This window comes from Manacus vitellinus, unplaced genomic scaffold, assembly GCF_001715985.3.
Source record: "Manacus vitellinus isolate BGI_N305 unplaced genomic scaffold, ASM171598v3 scaffold_14_pilon, whole genome shotgun sequence".
NCBI classification, from domain to species: domain Eukaryota; kingdom Metazoa; phylum Chordata; class Aves; order Passeriformes; family Pipridae; genus Manacus; species Manacus vitellinus.
Window position 1 is genome coordinate 17,084,471 of NW_021939063.1, and position 16,506 is coordinate 17,100,976.

The 16,506-nt window shown below is 42.9% G+C and overlaps 1 protein-coding gene and 1 long non-coding RNA gene across 11 annotated transcripts in view; one reads left to right on the forward strand and one right to left on the reverse strand.

The window, feature by feature from the left end:
- The window catches only part of DOCK3 (dedicator of cytokinesis 3), a 131,480-nt gene extending 114,974 nt beyond the window's left edge, over window positions 1-16,506 (forward strand). For 5 of the 10 annotated variants that reach the window (XM_029958198.1, XM_029958200.1, XM_029958201.1 and 2 more), the window contains 8 exons: window positions 152-287; window positions 831-912; window positions 2,805-2,957; window positions 6,381-6,499; window positions 7,431-7,518; window positions 10,781-10,903; window positions 11,465-11,547; window positions 12,028-16,506. In XM_029958198.1, coding sequence (XP_029814058.1) covers window positions 152-287; window positions 831-912; window positions 2,805-2,957; window positions 6,381-6,499; window positions 7,431-7,518; window positions 10,781-10,903; window positions 11,465-11,547; window positions 12,028-12,534 — 1,291 coding nt within the window. In that variant the 3' untranslated portion in view covers window positions 12,535-16,506. The remainder of the gene's footprint in view (window positions 1-151; window positions 288-830; window positions 913-2,804; window positions 2,958-6,380; window positions 6,500-7,430; window positions 7,519-10,780; window positions 10,904-11,464; window positions 11,548-12,027) is intronic. The other 5 variants (XM_029958199.1, XM_029958204.1, XM_029958205.1 and 2 more) reach the window with 5 other exon arrangements.
- LOC115307204 lies at window positions 8,138-14,453 on the reverse strand. Its single transcript, XR_003915598.1, has 3 exons — window positions 14,320-14,453; window positions 13,589-13,700; window positions 8,138-9,623 (listed from the first exon to the last, which is right to left on the reverse strand). It is a non-coding gene; the product is annotated as an uncharacterized LOC115307204 (long non-coding RNA).

Below are 16,506 nucleotides of genomic sequence, written 5' to 3' on the forward strand. Positions count from 1 at the left end.
TGATTTTTCAAAAGTATCTGACATCTAGAGGTGACCTAAAGCAGCAGGTAACTGCAGGTACTTTCTACCTTGGAAAAAGTCAGGCTTCACAAATTAAAACACAGGTTCAAAACGTAATTATGCCCTTGCTCTCTCTCTGTTTTTTTTCCAGCCCACTGAACTTGCTTGGTTCAGTCCGACACTCGTCATCCTCTCTGTCATCCCACACCTCCAGTGAAACAGGAAACCTGGTTATCCTGACAGACAGCTCTGTGGGGGAGACTGCTGAGGATATGTACCACATGCAGGTACAGCTCCAGCACAGCCAGGAGCTGTGCTTGGGAGCAGCACGGAACGTGCTCTGGAGGGTTACACTTAGGAGCAGTACTTTACCTACACATATGCTTGGATCTGTCCAGTGATATTTTTCTCAACTGCATAGGTAGAATCTAACATTGGTCAAGAAAGATGACAGTGATTCACTAGGTTTGCTTTGGGAAGAGATCTGTGTTTGTGCAGTGACTGTGATCCTGCTGTCCACGATGACACCGCCGCTTTCCAAAAGCGAGATTTTTGCCACGTGTGATTTACCCGCCCTGCTCAGCACGGGCAGTTAGTGCTGCTCTTGGTTTGGGGGGTGAAATGAGTCCCACAGTCCTGAGAGCAGGTTATCAGTGGCCTGCACTGAAGCTGGGCAGAGGTTGCCCTGGCTGATCTAAGACAGGTAAATCCCCAAGACACTGATCCGCTCGGTTCTCCCTCAGTGATTTTTCTGCCTCCTGCAGCTTGTTTACCCTAAGCCCAGGTACCAAGGCTCAGCCACCAACATCTCTGTTTTATCCTCGTCCCAGGCCAGCCCTTCCACCTCCAGCCTGAGCTCCACTCACTCGGCACCATCCCAGATGATTAACTCTGCCCCCTCCAGTGCTCGAGGTAAGCACGGACAGGCCCCAGGAAGGGTCACCTGCAGGTGTTCCCAAAACCTGGCAGCCTTGTTGACTTACTGGTGGAAGACCACCTATAAGTGTACCACTGTTTCTCTTTGGAGATGTAAATGCCTCTTCAATAATTATTTCTTTACAAATGTGCTCATTCTCCAGAAATGGATTTAATAATTTTTTTCAGCAGTATTTGGAATGTCTCCCTCTAATACATGCTGGTTTCAGGCAGTTGAATTCCATAATGACTTCCATTGTTCCGCCACAAAATTGTGGCAGGCAGTCTAGAGGAAAACAAGAATAGTGCTTGGTATAGTACTTAAAAGAGAGATCATGAAGACAAAGCCAAATAAATCATTTTACATGTGCAATGAAATTATGGCACAAAAAAGGTCTTGAGGCAGTTTAGCAGACATGTATGTACACAAAAGTGTATGTACAGGATGAATGTTGAAAGATATGAATTTTAAGTGCTGGAGATAAAGAAGGGCTTCCCTGCTGGGAAATTCTTGAAGAAAGGAAAAATGTAAAAGCAGACTCTGGGGTACTCGTATTGCCTTTGTGTTACAGTAGCTGGTCTTGATATTGCTAATCATTTTCTTCCCAAGCCTTGGAGCTGAAGCAAAACAACACCATGCAATCTCCTGACTTTTGTAACTTCTATTCAAGGTTTTGGTTTTTTCCCCTCTCATTTTGGATTCTTCGTTGCAGGTTCTACACCTCTTTTCACAGGCATCTGGAGAAGGTGTCCAGGATATAGCCAGAGACAGAGGCTGATATTTTTAATCTTACCCTTTTTTCCATACAGGGAAACTCCATGTCTCCTGATGGATGGAGAATACAGAGAAGGGCTCTTTCTCTCAAGCCAGCTTGGGGCTTTTTTGCTCAATCTGGCAGTAAAATTCTAACTGACTGGCTGTTGTTACGACACAGAGGCAGCAAAGTGATTTAATTGAAGAATCAGATGGAGTAGGAAAGTGGGAAGGGAACATCTTCAAATAAAGGCAGATAGCTGCACTAATTACCAAGGGCTGGAAGGAAAATAATGATAAATAGTAAAGTAACCAGGTGAAAGTGGTGTAAAAGGAAAAGAAGATGGAACTGAGCACAGGGCTATCATGCCAGGAAGACATCCCTAAATGGGTGTGCCTCAGTGAATGTTTTGAGGGATCTGAGGGGGTTTGGTGCTCATACTGTTTCACGCTGTTTTCCACTTTAGAAGTCCAGTGACAGGCTGTGACAGTCTTTCTGAGCCTGATGACTGCACAGCATCACCAGCTTCCCTCTTTACGGTATTATTCACTGTTGCTTGGAAACCAAGGGGATGAATGCTCCAAAGGGAATGAATGGGTTGCTGGGTGAGCCAACAGCACCTCCCAGGGATGGGACCCAGACTGACCACAAATGGGAAACAATAAAAGAAGGAATGAGTTTGAAAAATATTTATATAACTACGATACAGCATTTATTCTCTGCTGGTTTTGTTCACCTCTAAGTTATGTGAGCACAGCATTCAGACATTACTCACTCGTTATGGGATTTCACTTGTCCCAGATGCTCTCTGTGTTTCCCAGTGTGCCAGTCACTGTTCCGGTTATTACGACACTGCTGTTGGGAATGGAGCTGTTCTTAACAAGAAAAAGCCCTTACACTTAAATTCCTCTGTGGTAATAGAGCTTTGTTCTTCTCCTTGGTGATTTTTGCTTTTGTTTTCTTTTTTAACTGGGTGAATTTGATGCTTGTGAAAATGAGATTCCAGTGTCACTGGCTGGAGCAAGGTACTTCACAGACATTACATGTGCAGCTCTGCCAATGCACCTCTATCCTTCTTTTTTCTTTTTTTTTTTCCTTTTTTTTTGGTATTTATTTATATTCTTTTCAATTTAGCGCTGGTGAAAGGTGCTGGATTGACCGCACTGGAGGCTGAAGCCCTCTATTTACCCACAGAACAGATACAGCATGGGCGGCAGCCGTGCAAGTTCCCCCACGCTGCCCCCACCCATGTGCCTCATCTCTGTCCTGGAGGGACCACCTCTAGAGGTGAGAGGATAGTTCAGTCTCCATGACCCATCCAACCCTTGGCCTTTCTGCTGAGACTGCCAACAAAGCTACGATAGTCACGATGCTGCAGCTGAACACTTGTCAGATGGGAAGTGTGCAAAGGCCAACAATTCGTTTCATACAAGCCACCTAAATTTATCAACTTTGCATCTTTGTCACTTGTGGCTTTTACCTGAGCATGGTTAGGTAGGAGTTCTAGGATTTTACTTGATTTTTAAATGGGATTTTACCTGATTTTTAAATGCTTCTCTCATTGATTCAAATGTTAATGTGGAGGTGAAAAGCTGCAATCCCACTATGCAGGTACTTACACCACCTCCTCTGTTTAAGTGCATAGCCCTTTCCTGAGGAGATGGGTATCTTTATAATACAGAGTAGTTCCATCAGTGACCAAAGGAAGCTATGGCCATTTGTATTAAAAATCCAGCAGGAATTTAAACTGTACTTTCAATTCTCCACTTCCAAAAAATGACCCTTTCTTTGATTTTAAAACAGCAAGACAGGCGATTATTCGGCTTGTCCAAAGAAAATAATAAAGCTGTTAATAAAAAAATTTTCAAGGGTAGTCATCAGGAAAGTAGATCAATGGCTTGATTGTATCACTGAACAGCAGATTAAGGCACCAAAATTTACAGTAGTTATAATATACACAAATTACAGCAAATGTCTTAAATAGAATTGAAATCAGAACACAGTAAGAATTTTCTAATTCTGTGCTAATGATAAAGACATTACCAGTTACTCATTTTTACAAATATCTTTCAGTTTTCACCTGGCTTGACCCTTGTGTAGCTTCTTCCCTATCAGGAAAGCACCACTTTTTTTTTTTGTATGGAGGATCAGTAAGTTCAGTTTGGTTTGGCTTCATTTGAGGTGACTCATGAGGCACTGCTGTAACCTTACTGGAGTTAAAAGATTGTATAGATGGTTCGTTAAGCAGAAGATGAAATGCAAAAGGGCTGGGAAAGAGCTATGAGTGAGTTAGGGGTTTTTTCCAGTAATTTAATTTAAAATATGGTTGGGACTCCTCTGATGCACTCGAAAAGCAACTCCCACTTGGATACTTGATGCCTCTTAAGGCATCCCTACTGCTTCCTCAACACAGCCCCTTGTTAAAATGTAGAAAATAAGTCCTGGTGTCTTACTCAGCACTTTGCAGGAATCCGTAAACTTACATTAAAACTGCCTTTTTAAAGCAAAAACCATTTTCATAACAGTAATGGAAGTGATGAATCAGGAGAAAAGATTCAATGAGTTTGGAGTTTAACTACATTAGTGTTCAGTTTCATTCCTTAAAACTAATACTTGTCACAAGTGGATTAACATATTTATAATTAAAAAAGAAAAACTACCTCTGGCTTCAGCACAGGTTTTCCTTTCTCATTAGTAAGTGCCTGCAGTGCTGCACACACCAAGTGCACCAAACTACATGCTAAAAGGAGTCAGCCCTGCCACATGCTGCAGTATTTTATATGGCCACTGGCTGCTCTGGAAGCTTCTAAGAGCCTTTTTTTGACTTTGCTTTTTAAGTTTTGCCAGTCCCTGAAAGGAGCGGTGGTGATTGTGCTCTCTACCTGTCCAAAGCAGCCCTACTTAATTTTGTTTGCACACTGGACACTTGACACAGTCTCTTAAAATTTTTATAGCTATAGTCAGTTACAAATTTAGGGTACCAAACAGCAGAGCTGTTTTTTAAACTAGACTCTGCCAGCACATGTGAGATTTTTCACGCCATGAAATGCAAGATCTATGGAAACTGTAATCTCTTATAAATTGACAGCACAGAGGTGGTTTGCAACTTTGATATAAAAGAGCAAGGATGACAAGATAAATGAAAAGGGTAGAGTGTAGGTTGTGCTGTGCTGTAGTTCTGGGCACACCTAAAAGTTCAGCATCTTTACATTTGTCCTGCAGAACAGGACTATCTGTGACCTGTGAGTAAAAGACTCAGCACAAAGCGTTAACACTGTGTTCTCCAAGCTGATGTTGTACATAAGAGCAAAGAATGTTGTCTAATTATGTTTCTGTTCTATGTCTGGGGAGAAAATGAGTTCGGGACTAGAATGCAGATACTCTATGGCTGTTCATGTTGGAGTGGGGGTAGAGATTAATCTGGCATCTGCCCCCCCAATGGAACTGTTGCAATTGTAGGACCTTATCCTGCATTCTGCTGGACACATTGTTCCTTCCACTGTGTGCTGAATATCAGTCCCAAAAACTGCATGTTTGCTTTTGCTGGGGTAAAAGCTGCATCAACCAGCACCAATGCCTTTGCTCATATGTTGGAGTGCTGTCCAGGTAATGTGTGTGGTTGTGGAAGTTTGCCAGAGGGGGCATGTATTCCCCAAAAGCCGGCATGGCTCTGTAATGCGCTGTGTGCTGCCATCTGTTCAGTGCGTGTCTGTGACGCAATCAAACAATGAGTGCAAATTAAAGCTCACTTCAGCAGCTTCAGAACATCAATTCCTGCCTAATACTGTGCATCCCAAGGGATGTGTGTATCAGTAGTGTCAGACTTCAGGAAGTCACTAATGAGAATCATTCTTCTGGCAAACCCGTTGTCAGCTGTTGCACATCAGAAGGCATATTGTTACGTGGCACTCATCTTGAAGGACATGAGTCCCAAGTAATTCCACCTGCTAAGAAGCTGTTTACATTAATTACCCCAGTATCTTTAACAACAACTACACAGATAGATGAATTAAGCCTATTCCTGCTATATAACTCTAAGTATTGGTAAATGTCCTGGTGTCATAAAAGGGCTCACTATAGCAACACGCTCAGTAGTAATCATCATTACAGCAGCATTATAAGCAAAGTGCCACTTACACTTAAGGAAAATTGTGTTTATTATTGGGCTTTGTTTTGCTGGCCAAGGTATCACCAACTAAATGGCACCACTTATCTCTAGCAGACCTGAGGAATGAAGTACCTTCCCGTAGCTTCCTGCTTTCACTGAACGGTGTATCTCAAGCTTTTATCCCTTTCTTCCACATTCAGTCCTAAACCGCACAATTTTAAGGCATTTCTGTTACTCTGCAATACTTTATGAGGGCAGGGGAGCATTAGGCACTGTACAGCACAGCCACAGCCGATTCCACACAGATGCCCACTCTTTCCTTTGTTTAAGAGGAAGCACTTTGCAACATACAACTAGGGATGCCTACACCTTACACACCTTTTGTGCTATGTCCTCAACTGTATATAACAAGCCAGTTCTTACTCCATCCTCGTGCTATGCACCCACCAACAGTCAGCTGCTTAGTGGGCTCGGCACCATGTTCTTTTGAGTCCTGTGAGATCATCCGTCCGAACTATTGCACAGGAGGCCTGAATCCCTGGGCATGCGGAGACCTGGCTGTTGTTTGTCCCGTGTACGTGATTATTCTCACTTGTTTACAGGCTCTCCCTCTCTACCAGATAAGTACCGGCACTCTCGGGAGATGATGATGTTGCTGCCAGCCCACCGGGACCGACCCAGCAGCGCCATGTATCCCGCAGCTATCATGGAAAATGGACAGGTACCAGCTCCAGTTTTTTTTCTATGTCAGTTCAACCACCCAGAACTGTGACTTTATATTTACTGGTTCTGATGACCTTAAAGCGCTTTCCTTTTTATTTTCACAAAGCACAGCAACTTATTTGGGATCATTTTCAGAGGTGACGCAGAACTGTTCGTATTAATCCCTCCCTGGAGTCACCCACTGTGGCAGTCAAGTGATAGAAATTGTAATGACTGTTAAAACTGCAGATACACCCTGTAAAAATGAACTCTCCTTATCCTACTTCCCAACTTTATCCTGTAAGCCCTGGTCCTCTGCAAGTCATCATACCATTTTATTTATTCATTTTTTTAGAACCACAGCCATCCTGCAGTCTAGCCTCAAAGTTGATTCTAAATAGCTTTATGGTGATTTCCAGAGGTATCAAAAAACCATGAGGGGCTGAAATAATATATTGATAGAGGGTCTCAAAACAGTCTGTGCCCACATCTACATTTGTCTCTGGACAAATTGAAGAATTCAGAGCGTGCATTTAAATCTGGCCCCAGCCTGCACTTCTGAAGGGAATCTCCTGATCATGCCCACTTCAACTCACCTCAGAGAACTGTCTCAGAGCATGCAAACTCAAACAAAACCAAAGCCAAAGGTAAGCTCCAGAAGGGCCCAGGGTGCATTCCAGGTGATAAAGGGCACGAGGGCAGGCTAGAGCTAGTCTGAAATAACTCCTCCAGAGAACACAAGCTGAGGGACTGGGGGCCCACAGCACTGTTACACCCTGGAGACCCACTGCCATTGCACTGCAGGACTTGCCAATGCAGGCACGGCCTAAGGTTCCCTTTAAACCTTTAGATGAGCTTTCTTTGCTTAAGAAAAGTGAACAGAAAGCCCCCGTGTTGCCCCAGCTGGTCTGTAACTTTTAACTCTTCTTTGCTGACTTTTCCTCCCTCAGCCTCCAAATTTCCAGCGCGCCTTGATCCAGCAAATGATTGGACCATGCAAACCTTGCAGTGATCCCAACCTGTCCGTGGCTGAGAAAGGTACTCCTGTCCCTAGTTAGCTGCTTGCTAAAATAGTATTCTTCTGGTCATGCTACAGCAAGTAACGAATGGGCTTCTGCAGTTCCTGGCAGAGTGCATTCTCTCACGCTTTTCTAATTAACAGTTTAATTAACTGGGCCTTCTGCCAATCTGTAGTCATTTCAGAAGGGTGGGGTTGCACAAGCCTCTCTATTTCAGAAAGTCTTCTGAGTTTAGCACTTTGTTATTGAAACAAATCCTGCAGCTTTTATCAAGCAAAACTTCCAAAGCAGCAAATGAGAAGATATCTAAGAAGAGTGCAACATTTGGACCGTGTTTTTTAGTAATGAAATATACTGGGTTTTTTAGGATACATTTATTGCTCTAAATATGAATGTTCTTTGTAATCCCTCTCTGAGGTAGTTTTATATTTATTTGGCATTGGGAATATATGCATTTTTAATTTGTTGCTCTGAAAAAAAACAGGCAGAGGCCCTGCAGGGGGGAAAAAAAAAAGAAGAAAAGATAAAGACTTTGTTTGGTGTAACAGAAAAGGAGGAGCTTGTGAAAGGGGTGCCATGGACAAAGCGATGGGCTCAAAAATTACCTGAAAGGCAGCATTCTGAAAAAGCAGTCCTGAGTCAAAATCTGAGACAAGGATGCTGCCTAAGCAAGCAACAGTCATGTGTATGGCTGGGAAAAATGGTATCTTAAAAGATTTTTAAGGCCAGGAAAGACCATTGCACCTCTCTAGTCCGACCTATAATACACTTGGATTTTTACCAATCTTTTTGTTTCAGTAACTGTGCCAGAAGTAAACTGTACCTTCTTGAAAAAAAAAAAATCCAAATTTTATTTTAGAATTTCTAGTGAATCAGAATTCCCTACTTTAACAATGTGACAGCCTTACAAAGCAGTCCAGATCAAAACCAAAAGCCAACATCCAGTTCTGATTAAATGCAGAATGATGACTTGATGACAGTAATGAGCGATGACAACAGAGAGTTAAGACTGGGGGGTGAGGGATTAAGAGCTCCATCTTAGTTTGAACCAAACAGATGCCAGAGATGGTGAGATCTTTATACTGGAGAGGAGAAAGATCTGGAAAAGGAAGGTAGATAAATATTTATTGCCTGTCTAGGAAAAAAATACTTGGATTTGTATGTGTGGGAAATATTATACAAGAGTGTGGTATTCAGTGCAAAGAGATCAAAGATAGAATCCCCCTGCAGGAGCCCAAAGAAGACACAGACGTTGTTCCCTAGTTGTTTGTAGGGGCTGGTGGGACAGGACTCCCAGCTCTTGTGCCAGGCTGGTGGCAAAAATGCAGTGACAGGCACTTTTGGTAGGCCTTGAACCCACATCGTCCTTTGAAGTCAGGGTGCCATCTGCCTTGGATTTTGTTAACAGTCACAGCCATGAATTTCCCCACCCCCTCCTTGCCCTGTCGAAGCTCCTCTCAGTAATTCTCCCTGACAGGGGTGACATCAGTCGCCCCGAGCAGAATGGTTCAAATGCAGCTTCCCTGCTAATTAAACTTGGCCACTGAGCCACTGAACACTGTTATGGAGAGACATGGGCTGGGACAGAGCACGAGGAGCTCCCTGCTTAGGTTCTCCCCTGAAGCATTTTGGATAAAAGGCAGGTTTTAACAGGCAGCAGCAACTCTCCAAAATCATTTGACCTTCAGATGATTTCCAGCACTCCTAAATACTCATAAGGCTGTGAATGAGGGAACAATAAGAAAATATAAATGGGTTTTGCACTGGGATACCATGTGCTCTTCTTCACATTCTTATTCTGCATCTCAGTGTTCAAAAAAACAAACAAAACCAAGCACAACAAGAGTTTTACATCCAAGCGAATCAGGTTTCCTCTCTTTATCACCTGATGCTGGGGTTTGCAGGCAAGATGAGTATAGCTGGCACTGCTGTCCCTGTTCTCTGTCAATATTCTTAGTGTCTTCTTCATATTCCTTTCTCAGGTTGACGGTCTCTCTTTAAACACAACATTTACTTTTATATTTTATGGGGTTTGTTCTGCCTTATGAAGCTGTCACTTTGTGATCTTTTTTACTTCAGGGAATTTTAGGCCTTTGGGAGCCTGTGCTTGGGCTAAATCACAAACTAGGGAGAAAAAAAAAAAGAGAAACCTTTCAAAATCATTTTAGAAAAGAAATGCACCAAAAATGGCTGCAGGCATTTTAATTACGGAGAAATCCTCTTCAGATGTCAAACTCCATGTTTGTTTCTCCAAGCTTCCATTTTCCAAACTGAAGATGGAAAAAGCTATTTTTATCTCAGCTTTCATTGACAGGCTCAGTGAATTACTTTATTTTTTTCCTTTCCTTTGCTAATCTGAAGAAATTGCTTATTTGTTTTTAAACAAACATACAGTTATTGCACACCTCCTCTCAGAATAAACCAAGTCTTATTTGGAAGAAAGGAAGGTGCATTTTAATAATGCTTAAGGCTGATGGAATTCTCAAGATCTTGAAAAAGGGTCATGTTAGAAAGAAGCAGCTTCTACTTCTATGAAAAAACAAGTTTGGGAAGATCATACCCACTGTGAGTTATATGAAGTAAATGTTCTCTCTGCTTCCTGATTCACAAAGACTTATGAATTTCACAAGATCTGTTCAGGTGACTTTGTGATACAAGGAGGCCAACCTGCTGTCCTTAAATATTTTGTGATCTAAATTCTTAATCAGCTCTATAGCTTAGTAAATCCGGGCTTTGAAGTCATGATTTCTTTTGCAATGGATTGAGGTGTAAGTTCCTTCATGTCCTTTATTCAGTCCTCACTTACCCTGTAGTGCAGACACAGCCTGTCCTGTGTTTCCAGAGGGTTCTGCCTCATGGTCCCTTCTGCTCTGTCACCACTCACACCTGAGATACAGCTCAACTCACACCTGAGATACAGCTCAACTCACACCTGAGATACAGCTGCCCTTCCATCACTAGGATTTCATTTTTACCTACTCTCTGGCTTGCAAAAAAAACCCTCCCAGAGTTCTACTGCTCTTCAAACTTGCTAGAAATGAGCCAAGGGGTGATGGAGGGGAGCTGGGCACACTAACCCTGCAATCACCTAACTCTTGCTTCCTTAACAAAGCCTCTGTAAACTTAACTCACTGTAGACTAGACGGTGCCTTTCTGTGCTTTCAATCCTGCCACTCACCGAGTCCCTGGAATCTGTCTCTCTGCTGGTGAAGAGCAGAATCTGCCTGGCCCCACAACCCCCCTGTAATGTTACCCCAGTTACATCTGTTTCAATCCTTCAGCTGTGCCAGCAGCACCCAGTAGCTGGAGCCTGGACAGCGGAACCCGGGAGGCCCTGCCATTCCTGTCTGCCCACGTTGGGAGCATCCTGGCCCCACCAGTGCCTCCCCGAAGCCTGCCCCATGGTAAGGATGTGCCCAGCAGGCCTGCAGTCATGCACACATAAAAACCCAGACCACCTAAAAGCTGACCTTAGCCTTTTTCCCCCCTAAAAACAATCAGAACAAAACCCCACAGTCTTTCCTGGTCTGCTAGGTTTCCAATTTTTTTCAAAAATCTTCAAATTATTGCACTCCTTACAGCAGTGTGGACTTGTGCATATTTGGGGACTAGAATTAGGTGTGAGAGCACTGAAGTTTGGCTTGGTTTCTTACCAGTGATCAACTTCAGCAGTAATTTAAGGCTAAAAAGCTATTAAAAGAAACTTCAAATGTTCATTGTTTACGAGCCTGTTGCCTTGCCATGAGATCCTTGATAACAGGGGTGGGTGGAAGTTTATCACTGCACTGAAGTTCTCCTTAGTTCTGTGTGTGTGTGTGTGACAGATGCACTCGGCAGTGCCCATCAGACAGGCAGCCCTAGGTTGGAGTTACCAGCATTTGGAGCTGTTACCTGGCATTACAGATCTGAACCCAGCTCTGTGGCTGCAGCACAAGTCTGCATTTCTGATCCTTGTCTCGTTCCAGGACACTACTCACTGCACTTTGATGCCTTCCACCACCAGCTCAGTGATGCTCCTCCCGCACTGCCTGCACGAACACTGCGCAAGGTAATGGCAGGGGAGCAGAGAGGGATGTAGGACAGTAAGAGACTCCCAGAGGAATCCCCCTCCTCTGCTCCCACCCAGCAGCTTCTGAATACAGAAACACTATTTCTAACATGGTAATAACTTGCACATGAGAAAATCCACTGAAAGCTCACAACCTGCTCTGAAATTGAGTTCTGTAGAAATAACTTAAGTGTTGTAGGCCCTTCCCTTTTCCTTCTTTGCACCATCTGCTGTGATTTCAGCACCCTGATCATCACCTCAGCTACTGTTTCTCTGACAGCTCTGGTGTTGTTGAGTGCACTTGTCTGCCCAAAAGTGGTACTTCTATACCTGTAAACCAATAATCATTGACATTTTGAAGACAAATGGAATTGCTCTGTTGTTCACAACACTGTCAAAAGCTGAAATGGGGAACACCACACAAGATGCAGCATTGCCTCCTTTGTCAGTTTTAACCTGGTTTTGTTTTTCTCTAAACAGTCCCCTCTTCATCCTATCCCTGCATCGCCCACCAGTCCGCAGTCTGGTCTAGATGGGAGTAACTCCACTTTGTCCGGCAGTGCCAGCAGTGGTGTCTCTTCCTTGAGTGAGAGCAATTTTGGACATTCTTCTGAACCACCTCCTCGCACAGACACCATGGATTCTGTCCCCAGCCAGGCCTGGAACACTGATGAAGATCTAGAGACACCCTACCTCCCTGTCAGGTACAGTCTCTCTGAGCCTGATGTCCTGGAGTCGCTCAAATCCCAGCCATGCCGAAGCCACTCTGCTCCGTCTGGAGTCATTCCTCAGGACACCATGGACCCTCCTGCTCTGCCCCCCAAACCTTACCACTCCCGGCTGCCAAACATGGAGAACGAGGAGGGGATGATCATTGAAGACGATGACAAACACCGCCCCTTGCACCGTAAAGTGTCCCAACCGGTGAGTGGTGGAAAGGAAGAGCAGGCCAGGGTAGCATGGGAGCACGGCATCACTGAGCAGTAGGGACAGCTCCTGGCACACAGCTGGCATCGGCATTCCAGGTCTGGACACAACAGAGAGAGAGAGCAGGACTCGGAGAACAGCAAACCGATTTTCTACTGCCGCAAGTTTATGTCTGAAGCCCACCTGAGCAACTGGGCCAGCATGGGAGGTTGCTGCTTTCCTTTTTAAGTTCTTTTTACACCTTTCCGTTTCGTTTTTTAACTTTCTGTGTAGTGGACAGTTTATTCCTTCTGCAGTTTCTTAACCACATCCTATGGCACACGAGCCATAGAGACTTGCAGAAGCTGAAAAATACGATTTTAAGCGGAGGGGGGAAAAGGGGGGAATGTGGCAAGTTTTGAAGCTGCTTTCCTCCCAGTTTGAGACGCACATGAGTAGAAGCAGTTGCACTAGGGACATATTTCTTTGCTGTACAGAATTGAAAGCTCATTGCTGAAATCAGGGATTCTATGAACTGTCAGGCTGGAAGGTGCATGAGCTGCAGGCAGTGGAAAGATGGCAATTCTAAGAAGAAATTGGCTCTTTTGAGAGCAGGATTGTACATATCTGTGCAGTGATCTCCCTGCATTGGTTCATAGGTGCTGAGGCAATCTAACCAGTGCTGATGCACTGATCTCCAAGATATCATTTCCAACAAACTCTGCCTCCTTTGTTTTTTATGTACTGTTTGATTTCTTAAATTTTGCTTTCACTGGCTAAGCCAACCTGCTTTCTCATGGGAATCACGTGTTATTCATCTGTGCTACAGAATGAGAGGAGGTTGGTAGCCACTGGAGCTACAACCTCATTGTAAGCCTTTCCCATGCCCAGCTTTGGGCAGGCTGTTGACACCAGCATTTCTATTCCAGTTTAAAACAAAACCAACCAAATTGAGTTTCTCATGCCACAAGCTGGTTGATGACCCAGCCAGTAAAGAAAGGGTGGCTTAAATGCATCATATCCAACAATCCTTGCCTCAGGGCTGAACATCACAATTCTCACCAATTTCCATCACCCAGGAGCTGAGATTCATTCCATGTTAACTCAATATCCTCAGTCCCTCCCAAAAACTCACTGCAGCTGGTGTGAGAAGGAATCTCCCATCTCAGAGTAGACAGAAAACACCAAGACTCCAGCAATGCCCGGTATCCAGTGTACACCCCAGAGTCAGGGACCTTAAAGGCAACCTGTAAAGAACAAGTGTTTGTTTCCTCTTTTGCTTCTTTAGAATGTGTAGTGAGAGCTGCTGCTTCTCTCTTCTGGAGAGCTGATTTCTTTTTTCTTTTCTCCTCAGGCAGCAATACAGCCTTTCCCCATCCCATGTTTTTTTTTATGGATAGGCTCCAGAAAGAGCTGAAGAACACTGAGGGGTTGGGGAACAAACCACACCACACAAACTAGAACTGTGCAGAGGTGAAGACAGTATGAGTCTATGACCACAAAACAAGCTTTTTAATCAGTGTTTGCATAGTTCAGGAAAAAAAGTCTGTGGGTAATAGTGTTCTTTACAAAGAACAGATCTCGGCTATAAGAAACCTTTTATTCCTGTTTTCGTATTTTTCAAGAAACTTTCAATCAGGATAGTATAAAATACTTAATATTTTAAGATAAACAAGCTATGTTCCTTGCCATGCCCACACTCATTTTAGCCTTCCTTTTAACCTTTTCACCTGCAGACTGTAAAGCACACTCCGTAGGGTGGAAACAAACCTCCCTCTTTCCTACCACTGAAAAACCTGAAGCACATTCAAATAAGACACTTACCTCCACCATATAATTAGTGCCAGAAACAGGAACAGCACTCACCTTTCATCTTGAATTCTTGTCCTAACTGCTCAGTTTCTCCTTCTAAAAACAGCATAAAGAAGCAAAAAAGGATATTAAAAATCTTTTACAGGTCACCTTTAGCACTACCTCTAAATACAGTGACTGGGCAGAGTACGTGGCTTCTGAACTGGCTAAAGGTGGTCTGGCTGTATAAAGTCTGGACTCAGCAGTTGTGTGAACGGGATTTTAAGAGGATTTGTTTATTTTCTTTCTCCAGCTCTAGCCCATGCAAAACTACTAAGTTAAGGATTTGTTTCTTAAATGGCCTATTTGGCTGGAACAAAGTCTCTCTTGCTTCCTCTATTTTGTTACTAACACAGGCTGCTTGTAATCATTATATCCTTCACAATTAAGACAACAATAATAAAAACTGGCCCATAGTGAATGTTTCATCTCTAGCAGGAAGGAGAGTTTTCCAATGCGAGGACAGTCCTAAATGTTAAGGAACTAAGCTGGATCTCTGGTATAGAACATATATATGGAAACAAATTATGTTTTTGGTAAAGGTAAGTCAAGGTAATTCCTTAGAAATGGGTGATGTGTTTTCACATATGCTATTCTCCAGTCCCACTGAGACTCTTCCAGTGAAGTTTTTAAAATAACTTACTATTCAGTTCCAATTCCCTTGCCCCTGGTTTTGTTTTTCTTTTTGGCAGCAAGACTAAAAGTAGTAAATGTAGTGACTTACTGAGCTTCCTTAACGTGGAAAAACCAGCAGGTCTAGCAAATAAAACTTTGCAGAACCAAGAATGCAACTAAAGTGGGACTGAGTCCCAGGCACCTGGAAAACCTGCTCACTAGAGCTCTAATCAGTCTCTCAAAACACATCATCCTGCTCTGATTAGAGACATGGTACAACAGCAGTGAGTCCGTGGGGAGTCTGACATTCCCATGTGTTTGTAAGGGTTCGAAGGTCAATCAGGTGATGTGTACAAATACCTAATTTATGGCAGGTCCACACAAAGAAGGATGGAATAAATTGCTGAATTTACCAAATTTAAGCCTCTCTGGAGTTAAATTTCTGTTATGGTTCTGATATCTACCAAGTACTCTGCTTCCCTTTTCAGTGTTTGCCTTAAAGGGGACAGAATATAGAAAGACTATTATTGAAATATTGTGAATCTTGGAACTAATATTGCTTGGAACTACTTCTCTGTATGGTGAGGTGTCTTTTAGCATAGTACAACTCCAACATCAAGCTCAGTCCTGGAGTAGGGGGAAGCAACAGCAGTTGTTGCACTTGCCCAACAGGATTTGAAGATATAAACCACAGCAAGAGGATGTTTTGAACAGGACCTTGACATTTTATACCAAGCTCTAATTCAAACTTCAGTGTACTTGCCTTCATTGGGTTTTCTTTGCATAACAAAATAGCATGTGCATTCCTGAGAAAATTGGTGGAATTCTGCTATAAATCTCTCCATCATCCGTGTACCTGCTGGCCCCATCTGAAACAAAATTGAGAAGGAACTACAGTGATAGAAGAAAAGCACTTAATTTCTCTGAATCCTATTTTTTTTTCCAATGGTTGGGTTGGTTTTATTACTGTGTACAAGACTCAGATTCTTTTTTGACTTTTCCTCTTTGTTTTTTAGCTTACTTGCCCTTTTTTAGGTAAGGGATATTGCATATCCTTTCTGTGGGAGTATCAGCCAAAACTGGGGAGGCTGGAGAGAGCAAGAGCCTTTGGGAAACAAATTATGTGATATTTAAAATTTCCTCTGATCATGCTTCTTTGTAAATACCCCCATTTGAATGCTGTGTATTTGTACAGGAAATTGAGCAAAAAATGTATAGATTGTGATGTCTGACTGGTATTCTGCCCTGTAAATGTGTTTTTAACCTCTGGCATTCTGTGCTTATTTAAAAAAAAAAAAGGCAAAAACCTCTAACCACTTCTCTTTTGTGTATTCATGTTTAAAATAAATCGAAAACAGCTATCTTATCTATAATGGAAATCAAATTCAAAAGGAAAAATTAATTTGTACAAGTGTCCTAAAGGTACTTCATTGTATATATTGTGATAGCATGTTTCCAGAACCAACAAATAAGTGGTGTGAATTTTAGATGTAAATATCTGCCGTTTGTTTTGGGTTCCTTTCCCTTACCCCATTCACTCGACTGCTGTGATGTGGAATTAAAGATTAATACCTGATATTAAAACAG